This window comes from Oryctolagus cuniculus, chromosome 10 (genome assembly GCF_051225735.1).
Source record: "Oryctolagus cuniculus isolate XC-2025 breed Fujian yellow rabbit chromosome 10, ASM5122573v1, whole genome shotgun sequence".
NCBI classification, from domain to species: Eukaryota; Metazoa; Chordata; class Mammalia; order Lagomorpha; family Leporidae; genus Oryctolagus; species Oryctolagus cuniculus.
This window is the reverse complement of record NC_142876.1, coordinates 98,356,639-98,368,995: the sequence shown is the minus strand read 5'-3', so window position 1 is coordinate 98,368,995 and position 12,357 is coordinate 98,356,639. Positions and strand designations below refer to the sequence as shown.

At 43.7% G+C, this 12,357-nt stretch overlaps 2 protein-coding genes across 13 annotated transcripts in view; one reads left to right on the top strand and one right to left on the bottom strand.

The window, feature by feature from the left end:
• Positions 1-15: 15 nt before the first annotated feature.
• On the top strand, positions 16-1,847 carry SPCS1 (signal peptidase complex subunit 1). 2 transcript variants are annotated; one of them, XM_089306138.1, is made up of 4 exons: positions 16-423; positions 782-841; positions 957-1,043; positions 1,130-1,847. In XM_089306138.1, exons 1-4 carry the CDS (start codon positions 217-219, stop codon positions 1,268-1,270), a joined length of 495 nt encoding a protein of 164 aa, XP_089162264.1. In that variant the 5' UTR covers positions 16-216; the 3' UTR covers positions 1,271-1,847. The 2 variants fall into 2 exon arrangements, with proteins under 2 accessions (XP_089162264.1, XP_002713295.1); XM_002713249.6 differs by having other exon boundaries at positions 96-423; positions 1,460-1,847.
• Positions 1,848-4,312: 2,465 nt separating this feature from the next.
• The window catches only part of NEK4 (NIMA related kinase 4), a 44,306-nt gene continuing 36,261 nt past the window's right edge, over positions 4,313-12,357 (bottom strand). For 7 of the 11 annotated variants that reach the window (XR_011379509.2, XR_016214785.1, XM_008260800.5 and 4 more), the window contains 2 exons: positions 12,190-12,323; positions 5,543-6,489 (listed from right to left, as the gene is read on the bottom strand). Coding sequence is in view for 9 of the 11 variants with exons in the window: in XM_008260800.5 (XP_008259022.1) it covers positions 6,397-6,489; positions 12,190-12,323 (227 nt within the window). In the remaining 2 variants the exon portion in view is untranslated. Of the gene's footprint in view, positions 4,619-5,542; positions 6,490-12,189; positions 12,324-12,357 lie in introns of those variants that run through there. The other 4 variants (XM_008260795.5, XM_089306131.1, XM_089306132.1 and 1 more) reach the window with 1 other exon arrangement.

The window sequence follows — 12,357 nt, the reverse complement described above, 5'->3', positions numbered from 1 at the left end:
CTGTCGCCATGGAGACGGGGCCCGCGCCGGCGGCCGTTGTGCCACGGAGGCGCTGTCCGGGACAGTTTGCCTGACCGGGGCCGGGGCTCCCGGTACCTAACAGCCCTGACGGCGAACCCTTCTCGGGCTCGCGATGCCTCGACCCGGCCTCCGCCTCAGTCCTGGCGGGGGCTGCGCCGCGGCACAGCCAACTTTGAGAACACACGTCGCCTAGCGATGGCGCGGGGCGGGGCCACGGGCTGTGCCGGCCCGTCGGAGACATCCGCTTCCGGGGCCGCGGCCATCGCGCTCCCCGGCTTGGTAGGCGCTGCGGGCTATGCGCGGCGTCCTGCTCTGGTCCCTGAGTGTTGGCTGCCCTCGCTCTGCCGTCCGCCTTCTGGAGCAGTCATGCTGGAACATCTGAGCTCGCTGCCCACGCAGATGGTGAGAGCGCGGCCGGGGCTGCCCGCTCTCGAGCCTGGCCGTTTGGAAACCCTTGACAGGCTGCGACCCGGGCTGCGCGGCTCCTGGCCCGGATGGTTACTGTCCACCCTCTCCCCCGACTTGGGCCGCCTGGGTTCCCCCTCTCTCCCCGCGCGAGAATCTCCGCCCGTGCTCCGTTTAGGATGCTTGGTCTCTTTCCCGCCCACCCCGGAATCCCAGAGTTTAATTCCTTGCCAGGCCTTATGGGGGGTGGGGGAGCCCTGGTACTGTGTCGCTTGCACCAAAGCTGTGGGGCGAGGGCGGGAACTGTCCCTCCTCCGCCGTGGGACCCATTCCATGTGTGCTCTCCACCGCCTAGGATTACAAGGGCCAGAAGCTGGCTGAACAGATGTTTCAAGGAATTATTCTGTTTTCTGCAGTAAGTACTGGTTCTGCATTTAATCTTTATTTCTTTGCCCCTAGCTCGACTGCATTTTTTTTCTTTAATCATCCACTCCCAACCTTGACTGTGTTTTAATGTACTTTGGCTCTAGATAGTTGGATTTATCTACGGGTACGTGGCTGAACAGTTCGGGTGGACTGTGTACATAGTAATGGCTGGATTTGCTTTTTCGTGTTTGGTAAGAAATTTGTGGTTTTCTGAGTTGGGTTGGTTTGGTTGGACCTAGTACTAAGAGCCAGTCGTCATCGTTTCTCCAAAAAGCAGAACGCCAAGAGCATCAGGAGGCGTGAAGTGCAGGAGAGGCCACAGCTGTCCTGTGACAGCTACTCCAAGCCTGGGCCAGCGCTAGCAAGGACTTCCGGGTGTGCACTTCACCCCTCACCTTGCTGGATGTGTAAACACTGAGGCCAGTCCCTGTCGTACTCTATCTTTCCTGGGCAGTAACACAGAGCGTCTGTGGGAATATAAAGCATTTGTTTCTTGCTATTATATTTATAAATATAATTTATAATCTGTTAGCATGGGAGTTATTTAGGAACCAGGTTTTATACATGACTCATGGCGTTGTAACAGATTCTCTCTCTTCTGGCCCAGCTGACACTTCCTCCATGGCCAATCTATCGCCGGCATCCCCTCAAGTGGTTACCTGTTCAAGATTCATGCACAGAAGACAAGAAGCCAGGAGATAGAAAAATTAAGAGGCATGCTAAAAATAACTGACTGGGTTTTCGTGATTCAGCACCTGCTTTTATTTCCTGAGATGAGCTATACTGCTTTTCATACCCAAAACATGAGCCAAAACCATCTAAGCTCTCACAGCACCACCGTGTCTAGACTTAATTCTCTTTACATTTCTAACCCAGTTGAAGTTTGATTTATAAATATTTTAGACCTTTTCATAATCTTGCTGTGAAGTAAAAAACAAAACCCAAGTATGGAAAAAGTTTCAGGTGTACATAATAATAAATGCCTCATGATAGTACATTTTGTCAGTTTTATAATTCATTGAGTCATTAAGTCATTTTAATGTTTCCAGTTAAAACTTACAGTGCAAGTCGGTGTCTGACAGGTCTGCTGTCGGTTGTTCTACAAGCAGGACCTCATGAAAGCTGGTCAGAAGTTCATGGCTTTGGGGCTGGCACTGCGCGGTGGGTTACACCACTGCATCCTGTGTGGGTGCTGATTCGAGTCACAGCTGCTACACTTACCATGCAGCTTCCTGCTAATGTGCCTGGGAAAGTGGTGGAAGATGGCTCAAGTCCTGGGCCCCTGCCATCCACAAGGGAGACCTGGAGGACACTCCTAGCTTCAGCCTGGCCCAGCCGCAGTCATTGTGGCCATTTGAGGAGTGAACCAGCAGATAGATGTCCCTCTCACCTCTCTCTCTTTGCCTTTCAAATAAATAAATATTAAAGAAAACAAAAGTTCATGATTCTACAGCTGCAAGTTTCTATAATAATCTTATTTTTATTTATTTATTTTTTTTTGAGTGGACAGTGAGAGAGAGAGACAGAGAGAAAGGTCTTCCTTTACCATTGGCCACCCCCAATGGCCGCTGCAGTCGGCACACTGCGCCAATCCAAAGCCGGGAGCCAGGCACCTCTCCCGGTCTCCCACGCGGGTGCAGGACCCAAGCACTTGGGCCATTCTCCACTGCACTCCCAGGCCACAGCAGAGAGCTGGACCGGAAGAGGGGCAACCAGGACAGAATCCGGCGCCCCGACTGGGACCAGAACCCGGTGTGCCGGCACCGCAAGGCGGAGGACCAGCCCACCGAGTCGCGGCGCTGGCCTATAATATTCTTAATGGAAAGAACCTATGAAAAATTTTACTTAATGTGGATTTGTGGTAAAGTATTATTTTAGTACCAGTGAAATAAGGACTGTTGTTATTAAGCAGAAAACATTTAATCTGCTTGAGGTCAATCCTAGTGAAAGCCCAGAAAGCCATAAATTCCTTTTGTTTCAGAAACCTGAAGAGAAAAATGAGCTCCAAGGTGCTGTTACCTGGTGGGAAAGGGAGAATTACTATAGGTAATGCTATATATCTCAATACCATCACATGAGATTTCCAGATTGGAGTTTAAGGAAAAACAACCTTAACAGAAAAACTCAGGAAAGTTTTTTTTTTTTTTTTAATTTGTTCACTTATTTGAAAGAGAGACCTTAACATCTGCTGGTTCACTCCCCAAATGGCCAGAGCTGTACCAATCCAAAGCTAGGAGCTTCTTCTGGGTCTCCCATGTGGGTGCAGGGGCCCAAGCACCTGGGCGATCCTTTGCTGCTTTCCCAAGCACATTAGCAGAGAGCTGGATTGGAAGTGGAGCAGCCAGGACTCGAACCAGCATCCATATGGGATGCCAAGAACTGGCCCAACTCAGGAAAGATTTTAAAAAGAAGGTTGGAAAAAAGGCAGAAATAAGGCCAAGCATATCAGAAAGTATAATAAATGTGATTGTTAGTTATGTGTTGGGTTGAAAACTGAGTTACCTCATGTTCTGAAAGTGACATCAGAAGACTGAAGACAGGAGAAAGGCTTTATTAATAAGCAGATAGAAGCAAAAAGAGTAACAGTGAAAAAGTGGAATGTTTCATGTCAGGAAGCATTAGATAGGGCAGAGGCATTTCGTAGCCACTAGGATGCCACTGTTGGGATTCCTATGCACTGACTAAGTACAGTATAAAGCAGACTGTTCAGTCTACAAGAACTGAGCACAGGGGCCGGTGGTATGGTGCAGCAGGTTAAGTCGGTTGCCTGTGATACCAGCATCCCATATGAGAGCCAGTTTGAGTCTTGGCTGCTCCATTTCCAATCCAGTTTCCTGTTAATGCACCTGGAAAAGCAACAGAAGATAGCCCCTGCCACCTATATGGGAGACCTTGTTAGAATTCCTGTTAGAATTCCTGACTCCTGACTTTGGCCTATCCTTGGCCTTTGCCACTGTTGGGGGAGTGAAACAGGTTTCTCCCCCTGCCCTCTGTGTAAGTTTGCTTTTCAAAAATAAATAAATAAATAAATCTTTAAGTAGTACTACACCTTTCAGAATCTGGCAGATCAAATAAGCAATAGAGAGGAAAACTGTTGAGCTCGTTCCTTGTGCTGGAAACATCTTCCGTCAGCCGGGACTTGCTCCCTCCTTTCATTCAGGCTTCTACCCACTTGTCACTACAGAGGAGTGCTGCGCCCCATCGTTCTGCATCTACTTAGCCTGCTGTTTTTCATGGCAGTGAATACACCTAACAGGTGTTTCTCACTGGAACATGAGCTCCATGGGAACAGGGCCCTTGTTTAACTCACTGCTGTGTATCCTGTACCTGTAAGAGTAACTGGCACATTATAACTGCTGAATATTTATTTAATGAACAATAGGAGACTGGGCTATCCAATATGGTGCCAATAATCAAATGTGTGTATTTAAAAATTAAGTTCTTAAGTCAGACTAGCTGTGATTCAAAGGCTAGTCATATATGACTAGTGACTACCATTCTGGACACTTCAAATAACATTTCCATCACAAAACTCTGTTTATCACATCTTACATGTAAACTCTGAAGAACATTTAATAGAGAAGTGATTTTCCATACACAGAATTCAGATTTACTGAATGCTCATGATGCCACTGCAATTGTGACTCGTGTACTAGCAACAGGGGAAGAGTACTCCCAAGAAGAGGTTGTGCAGGTCACACAGCAGCAACCTGCAGTGCAGCTGTAACAAGGAACTTTCTAAGCCCATGACAGTCCAGAAGCATTCCTTTAAAAAATCAGAATTACTGACATTAGAAAAAAATGAATGTTAAAGACTGTCATACAAAGTCAGTGAAACAGGATCAAAGGTAGATTTACAACTAACAAAGAAAATGAAAAATGGATTAAGCATTCAAGGAAAAAGAACCACATAATAACCAAAAGACTGGGCTGGAAACAATGTTTAAAAAAATAAAAATATGCTACTTGAGGGTAAGAAATTATGAGGAGATTCTTTTATAGTATGTACCACTACAGAGCAATACGTTAGAAAACTTCAGTAAAACTGATGACTGTCCAGAGGCATGCCCTCCAGCTCAGGAAAACCAACAGTTTGCCAAGGTTTTGCTCTGACCTGGGCAATGGAACTAGATTACAAGGTCTAGTTCTAGAAAAGCCCTTCAAAGATAAAATAAGAGGCCTTGGGCTATGAGCACTGTAAGGACAGGCAGTATTTTGTCTTATTAACCACTGCATCCCCAGCTCCTGGCTTGTACTGTGGCACACAGGAACAACTAAAACTTTTAGAGACCGTAATTTTCAAAGAAAGTAAAACATGAATTCTAAAAACAATTCTGGAGGCCAGCACTGTGGTATAGTAGGCTAAGCCTCCACCTGTGGCGCTGGCATCCAGTATGGGCGCCAGTTTGTGTCCCAGCTGCTCTTCCAATCTAGCTCGCTGCTATGACATGGGAAAGCAGTAGAAAATGACCCAAGTGCTTGGGCCCCTGCACCCACGGGGTAGACTGGGAAGAAGCTCCTGGCTCCTGGCTCCTGGCTTTGGACTGGCCCAGATCTGGCAGTTGAACCATTGGATGGAAGACCTCTCCCGCTGTCTGTAACTCTGCCTCTCAAATAAATAAATCTTTCAAAAAAAAAAAAAAAATTCTGGAACAGTTTTCATTCTTAGAGTTGAAAACAGAAGTAAAAATTTATTAGTCAAGATGTGTTTTATTCCATAAAAAATTTACTTCCTAGGTGGACATTCCCTCTTAATTAAACTAATATATGCTATACAATCACACATTTAAAACATGGAAAGACAACAAGATCTCAAGGTGTAGACAAAAACTTCAGGGGACAAATGTTAAATATGTCCAATGTAACTAAAAAGACTTAGACTTTACTTACAAATTGCTTAAAGGGAAAAGGAATTCATGTTTAGGAAATACTTTCACTGATGGAAAACTCTAGTAAAACAAATACGCAGACACATACTAATTTACAAAGATAAAATATCTCTTAAATTCTTGTAAACCCTAAATAAGGTTAATATTAAGTGAAAATAAAATATTAAAAGTCCATCAGTGTATAATAAAGGAACTCAGTTGCTCAAGTACTACAAAGAACTTCATATTCTTTAAATCTATTCCCAAGACAGTGAATTAACTTTCAATACTAGTCCCTAAGGGGTATTAACAATAGCAGATGTTTTTGCTGGATCTGTCATTTGTTTCTCTTATTGCCTTTGCCACTTAGTACAATATAAAACTTCGAATCCAGTATTTTATGGCCTCATTTTTAATCTAACTAGTACCTAAAAAAATAAAGTTCTAGATACAAAGTTGGTGGTTTAAGGCTCAGTAAATGGTAACCATATGTAACTTTTCCTCATAAACAGAATATGAAAACCAGTTTTTGTTTATGAGCTTCATAGTATTTGTTCTGTCCAATTTATTTCTAGTAAGAAAGGATAGTGAATGGATTCCAAACAATTTTTATGTTTTTTAAGCCAAAAACCTTGGAAAATAGATCTTTAGTTCTGGCAGCAGATAGAAAATATTCTCAAAAATTCACATTTTCTTCAAAAAATTTTAACTGGCGAGCTTTCACACTGTATGTAATATACTTTTCACCCATGTGCTCCCGCAAACGTACCTATTTGGGGAAACAGATAAAAAGAAAATCAGTACAGAGCAGAAAATATGTAATCCTAAAAGAAGGGCTTTTCTAAGTACATGATTGAAGGTAGAAACCACATCAGAGAATACTAACCTGTTTACATAAAAAACTCAATTAAGAAGTCATAAGAAATTAAAGAGAAACTAGGGAAAATATGTGTAACATTCATGCCAAAAGATTAATAGCATTAATACATGGTTACTGGAATCAATAAAACATTAGAACTGACAAAACAACAAAATCAATCCCAGAGGTAAATTCAGCAAATTCATTTGCATAGGTAGGTCCCATACATTTACAAAATAGTAATAAAATAACCAATTAACACAAAATTCAGACTGACGAGCAATCAAAAAAATACTGTGACATTTAATGTATTTCTATTGAAAGAAATGCTTGAAACTAAAATAACAGCATGTTAGATACCATACGATGTACCTTATGATAATAGGCCACAATATCTTTTATGCCAAAACTACATAACCTAAGTCTAATGAGAAAACATCAGGATAAAGCAAAACCAAGGGAGATTTTATAAACACATGGCTGTACCCTTTAAAAAAAATGCCAACATCAAGAAAAACAATGACTGAGGTACAGATTAAAAGAGGTATCTACTAAATACAAAAAACATAAGCCTGATTGGTTCCACAGCTTTGCGCGACTCTTCTCAGTGAAACTGGGGAAAATTACTTTTAAAAACCATTTACTGTCCCTGGAAATGCTCCAAAGGCATACACACATCATAACGACACAATTACTCAAGAAAACCTACTAAGGGGCCAGCGCTGTGTGGTGCGCAAAGCCGCCGCCTGCGACGCCCATTCATGTCCCAGCTGCTCCACTCCCAATCCAGCTCCCTGCTAACACACTTGGGAAAGCAGTGCAAATGGTGGGGGTGCTTGTACTCCTGCCACCCATGTGGGAACCCTGATGGAGTCCCAGGATCCCAGCTTTGTTGCAGCCATTTGGGGAGTCAGCCAGTGGATGGAAGAGCTTTCTCTGTGTCACTCTGCATTTCACATGCATCTAAAAAAGGAAGGAGGGAAGAGAGAGAGAGAAAGAAGCAAACCACTCCGGACTGCTCGGCAGCTCCCAGCTGTAAAGCTGTCTTCCTGGGAGGGGCAGGACACTTGCACACCTCATCCTGCTGCCTATTATGGAGGTTCAGGTAAGTGCAGCCAAGAATCAGGAGCTCTTCTACACGACCAGACCCACAGGGAGCCCCATCCTGTGCTCCTGAAAGTAACGGGGACCCAGTCACCTCTGCTCTAATCCATTAAGTGAAGACGCCACACTAGGGGAGTTGTGCCAAGAAGCCTCCTTTCCACCACATTGTGGGGGGGGGGGGTAATCAGACTTTGCCTGGGGGTAGAAGCAGGGTTTTAAAACAGGATGCCAAACTCTAAGTGGGTGGACTTGATTTGGTTCAGAGTGTGACGTTCAAACCTAGGAGAATGCTAACAGTGGAAGTAGCGGTGAAAAGCAACTGGGAGACAGTAGATCCCCTGGAAATACAGGCTGAACTCCAGGATACGCTTGTCTGTGGGAGAAAACCAAGGTGGGAGAAGTCCTCCTGCAGCCAGAAAAAAGTCCAAAATTCTGACTTTGGGAACAATGCCTTCAAAAGAGACCAAATCTGATCAGGTCAGTCTTTGGAGCAATGCATTTCCCAGCATTACTGGAAAACAATAAAGCAATCAATTGGAAACTAAAGGATCTTAACAGCTAGGTGAAGTCAGGGAAAGAGACAGCCCTGCAAAGCCCACAATAATTTCAAGGTTACTGTTGTCCTACCCAAGGCTGCACCCACTGAGGGGTAATGTCAGGGGCTTCACACTGCAGGGAGAGACAGGAAAAAGGAGACAGGTTCACTAAAACGTTCTTCAGCCACTAAACAAAGTGGTTACCAGAAGTCCTGAGGGTAGGGAGAATGAGGATTAAATGGTAGGAAGTTTCAGTTAGGAAAATGAGTTTTTAAAAATCCACTTATTTTCATTTGAAAGGCAGAGCAAAAGACAGCTTCCATCCACTGGTTCACTCCCTAAATGCCCCCAATAGCCAGGGCTGGGCCAGGATGACCAGGAACCAGGAATTCTATCCAAGTCTCCCATGGGGATGTCAGGGACCCAAATTCTTACACCATCACCTGCTGCCTCCCACGGTGAGCATCATTAGGAAGCTGAACTAGAACCAGAGGTAGGAGTATACCACACAAAAAAGTATCTGATGTGACAGCTATGCTAATTAGCTTGATGTAATCACACTTTAAAAAATTTATTTATTTGAAAGGCAGAGACAGAGATCTTCAACTGCTGGTTCATTCCCCCAGTGCCTGCAACAGCTACAGTCAGGCAGGGTCAAAGCCAGGAGCCAGGAACTCATACCAGATCTCCCACGAAGGTGGGAGGAACCCAAGTACATGCGCCCATCACCTGTTGCTTCCCAGGGTCTGCATTAGCAGGAAGCTGGATTGAAAGCAGAGGAGCTGGGATTGGAACCAAGCAGTCTGACATGGGATCCAGGTGTCCCAAACTGTATCTTAACCCAAGTCAAATGCCCACCCCTAATCATTTCACTTTGTATACACAGATCACAACATCACATTGTAACACATAAACATACACAATTATAATTTTTCAATTAATGATAATAAAAAAGAAAGACCTTTGGTGAAGGTAAATATATGGGAAATTATAAAAGCTATAATAATGTAATAAAGGTTTGTAATTGCACTTTGTGTTTTCCACATGATTTAAAAGACTAATACACGGGCCGGCATTGTGGTGTAGCAGCTAAATGTGGGCCAGTTTACATCCCCACCACTCCTCTTCCAATCCAGCTCCCTGCTAATGCACCTGGGAAAGCAGCAGACGATGGCCCAAATGTTTGGGCCCCTGCATTCATGTGGGAGACCCAGATGAAGCTACTGGCTCCTGGCTTCAGCTGGGCCCACCCCTGGCCATTGCAGCAATTGAGGAATGAGCCAGTGGATGGAAGATCTGTCTCTCCTCTCTGTAAGTCTGCCTTTCAAACAAATAAATAAATCTTAACCAAAAAAAAAAAAAAAAAAGACAAATATGGTAAAAAAAAAAACAATTATTAGTGTAAAAGCTAGTTTTATTGTAACTTTGATTTACAACTCCATATTTTGTTTCCTACATGATTTAGAAGACCAATGCATTTTGGGAGACCAGGAGGAAGCACCTGGCTCCTGGCTTCGGATCGGCGCAGCATGCCAGCCTCAGCACGCTGGCCGTAGCGGCCATTTGGGGAGTGACCCAATGGAAGGAAGACCTTTCTCTCTGTCTCTCTCACTGTCTAATTCTGTCTGTAAAAAAAAAAAAAAAAAAAAAAAAAAAAAAAAAAAAAAAAGCAGACCAATGCATTTAAGACACCAATAATTGGGGCCAGCCTATGGCACAGTGGGTTGAGCTCCTACTTACAATAGTGGTGTCCCATATCGAAGTGCCAGTGTGAGTCTGGCTGCTCCACTTCTAATCCAGCTCCCTGCGAAAGCACCTGAGAAAGCAGCAGATGATGGCCCAAGTACTTAAGTCCTGCCTCCCACATGGGAGTCCCACATGGAATTCTTGGCTCTTGGCTTTGGCTTAGCCTGGCCCCAGCCATTGTGGCCATTTAGGGAGTGAACCAGAGGATGGAAGATATCCCTCTCTCTCTAACTGCCTTTCAAATAAATAAATAAATCTAAAAAAGAAAAGTTACACCACAAAAAAATCAACTAAACATAAAAGAAAAAACTAATGCAGGGAGTAAGAGACCAAAAAAGCTTCACGAGGCGTATAGAAAACAAACAGTAAAATGACAGAAATAAGTCCTCCCTTATTAGTAATCACTTTAAAACAGAATGGATTAAAATAGCCAGTCAAAAGACAGAGATTACAGAAGGCATTTAGCCTAGCATTAAAAAAAAGGGGGAGGATGGCACAGTGGATAAAGCCGCCACCTGCAGTGCAGGCATCCCATATGGGTGCCGGTTCGAGACCCAGCTGCTCTACTTCCTATCCAGCTTTCTGCTATGGCCTGGGAAAGCAACAGAAGATGGCCCAAGTCCTTGGACCCCTGCACCCATGTGGGAGACCCAGAAGTAACTCCTAGATCCTGGTTTCGGATTGGTGCAGCTGCAGCCATTGCAGTCAATTGCGGAATGAACCAGTGGAGGGAAGACCTCTCTCTCCCTCTCTCTGCATAACTCTTTCAAAAAAAAAAAAGAGCCCATATCCCACATGAGAATGCCCAGATTCAGTTCCCAGCTCCAGCTTCTGACTCCACTTTCCTGTCACTGTAGACCCTGGTAGACAGTGGTAATGGCTGAAATATTTGGGTTCTTGTCACCTATACAGAAGATCTGGGTATGTTCCTGGCTCCTGGATTGGATCCAGCCACACCTGGCCCTGGCCACTGTCTCTCCCAATATCTCTTGTGTGTGTGCATGTTTGTGTGTGTATATCTGTGTATGTGTTTAAAATAAATAAATAAATTTGTTAAAGTAAAAAGACATTCTCCCAAATCATTTTTCTGATGAGATTAATTTCTAGGACATATAAAGAACTCCTATAATTCAATAATTAAAAGAAACATCACTCAATTTGAAAATAGGCAAAAGACGTGAATAGACAGTTCTCCAAAGAAAATATGCAAAAATCATGGGCGCTGGTTCAAGTCCCGGCTGCTCTACTTCCAATCCAGCTCCCTACTAATGTGCCAGGGAAAGCAGCAGAGGATGGCCCAAGTGCTTGGGTCCCTACACCCACATAGGAGACCTGGGTGAAGCTCCTAGGTCCTGGCTTTGGCTTGGCCCGCCCTGGCCATTGCAGCCATTTGGGGCATAAACCAGCGTATGGAAGATCTTTCTAATTTTGACTTAAAATTAAACAAAAAATATGCAAATAGCCAGAAGTATATGAAAAGATGAACATCATCACTAGTTGTCAGAGGAATGAACACCAATTTGCACCCACAGAATGGCTACAATCAAATAGCCAGACAATAACAAGTGTAGGGAAGGATATACCAACCTCTGATGCTGCTGATAGGAATGTAAATGCTACAGCCACTTTGGAAAATAGTCCAAAGTTTCTCAAATGTTTAAATATAAAGTTACTACATGACCTAGCAATTCTGTTCGTAGGTATACACTTCAAAGAACTGAATCCTCACAAAAACTTGTACACAAGTGTTCACAGCAGTAGAACCGACCCACATGTCCATTAGCTGAGGAATACACAAAACCCGTAAAATGGAAGCTTGCCGTATAAAAGAATGAAGTGCCAATATGTGCTACAATAATGATGAATTAAGAGAAAAACGCAAAAAAAGGCCATTTATCTAAACTTTATGGTCCCCTTTATATTAACTGTCCAGAATGGGCAAAGCCATAGAGGCAGAAATATTAATGGTTACTCAGGGGTAGGGAAATGAGGGGACAATTGGGAGTGACAATTAATGGGGTATTGAGGGCTTCTTTGGGGGGTGATGAGGATGTTCTCACATTGACTGTGGTGATGACTGTACAACTCTGTGGACATAATTAAAAATCACTGAGATATACACGTCAAAGGAGCAAACTGTATGGTATAATGTACAAACTGCATTTCTAAAGTTCGTTTAAAAGATTTTATAACATAACCAGTTTGACAGAGTCAGAACACTCACCTCTCTCTCCAACTCATCCTCCTCTTCCAAAAGATCATACACCTGTTCCAAAAGCTGAACCCCCAGGCCCTGGATTACATCAGCTCTCAAGACTTCAACTATTCTCCTGATCTTTTCAGAACCTGGCATGATGGCTAAAAAGCAATAACAAAGACAGGAAAAAAAAAT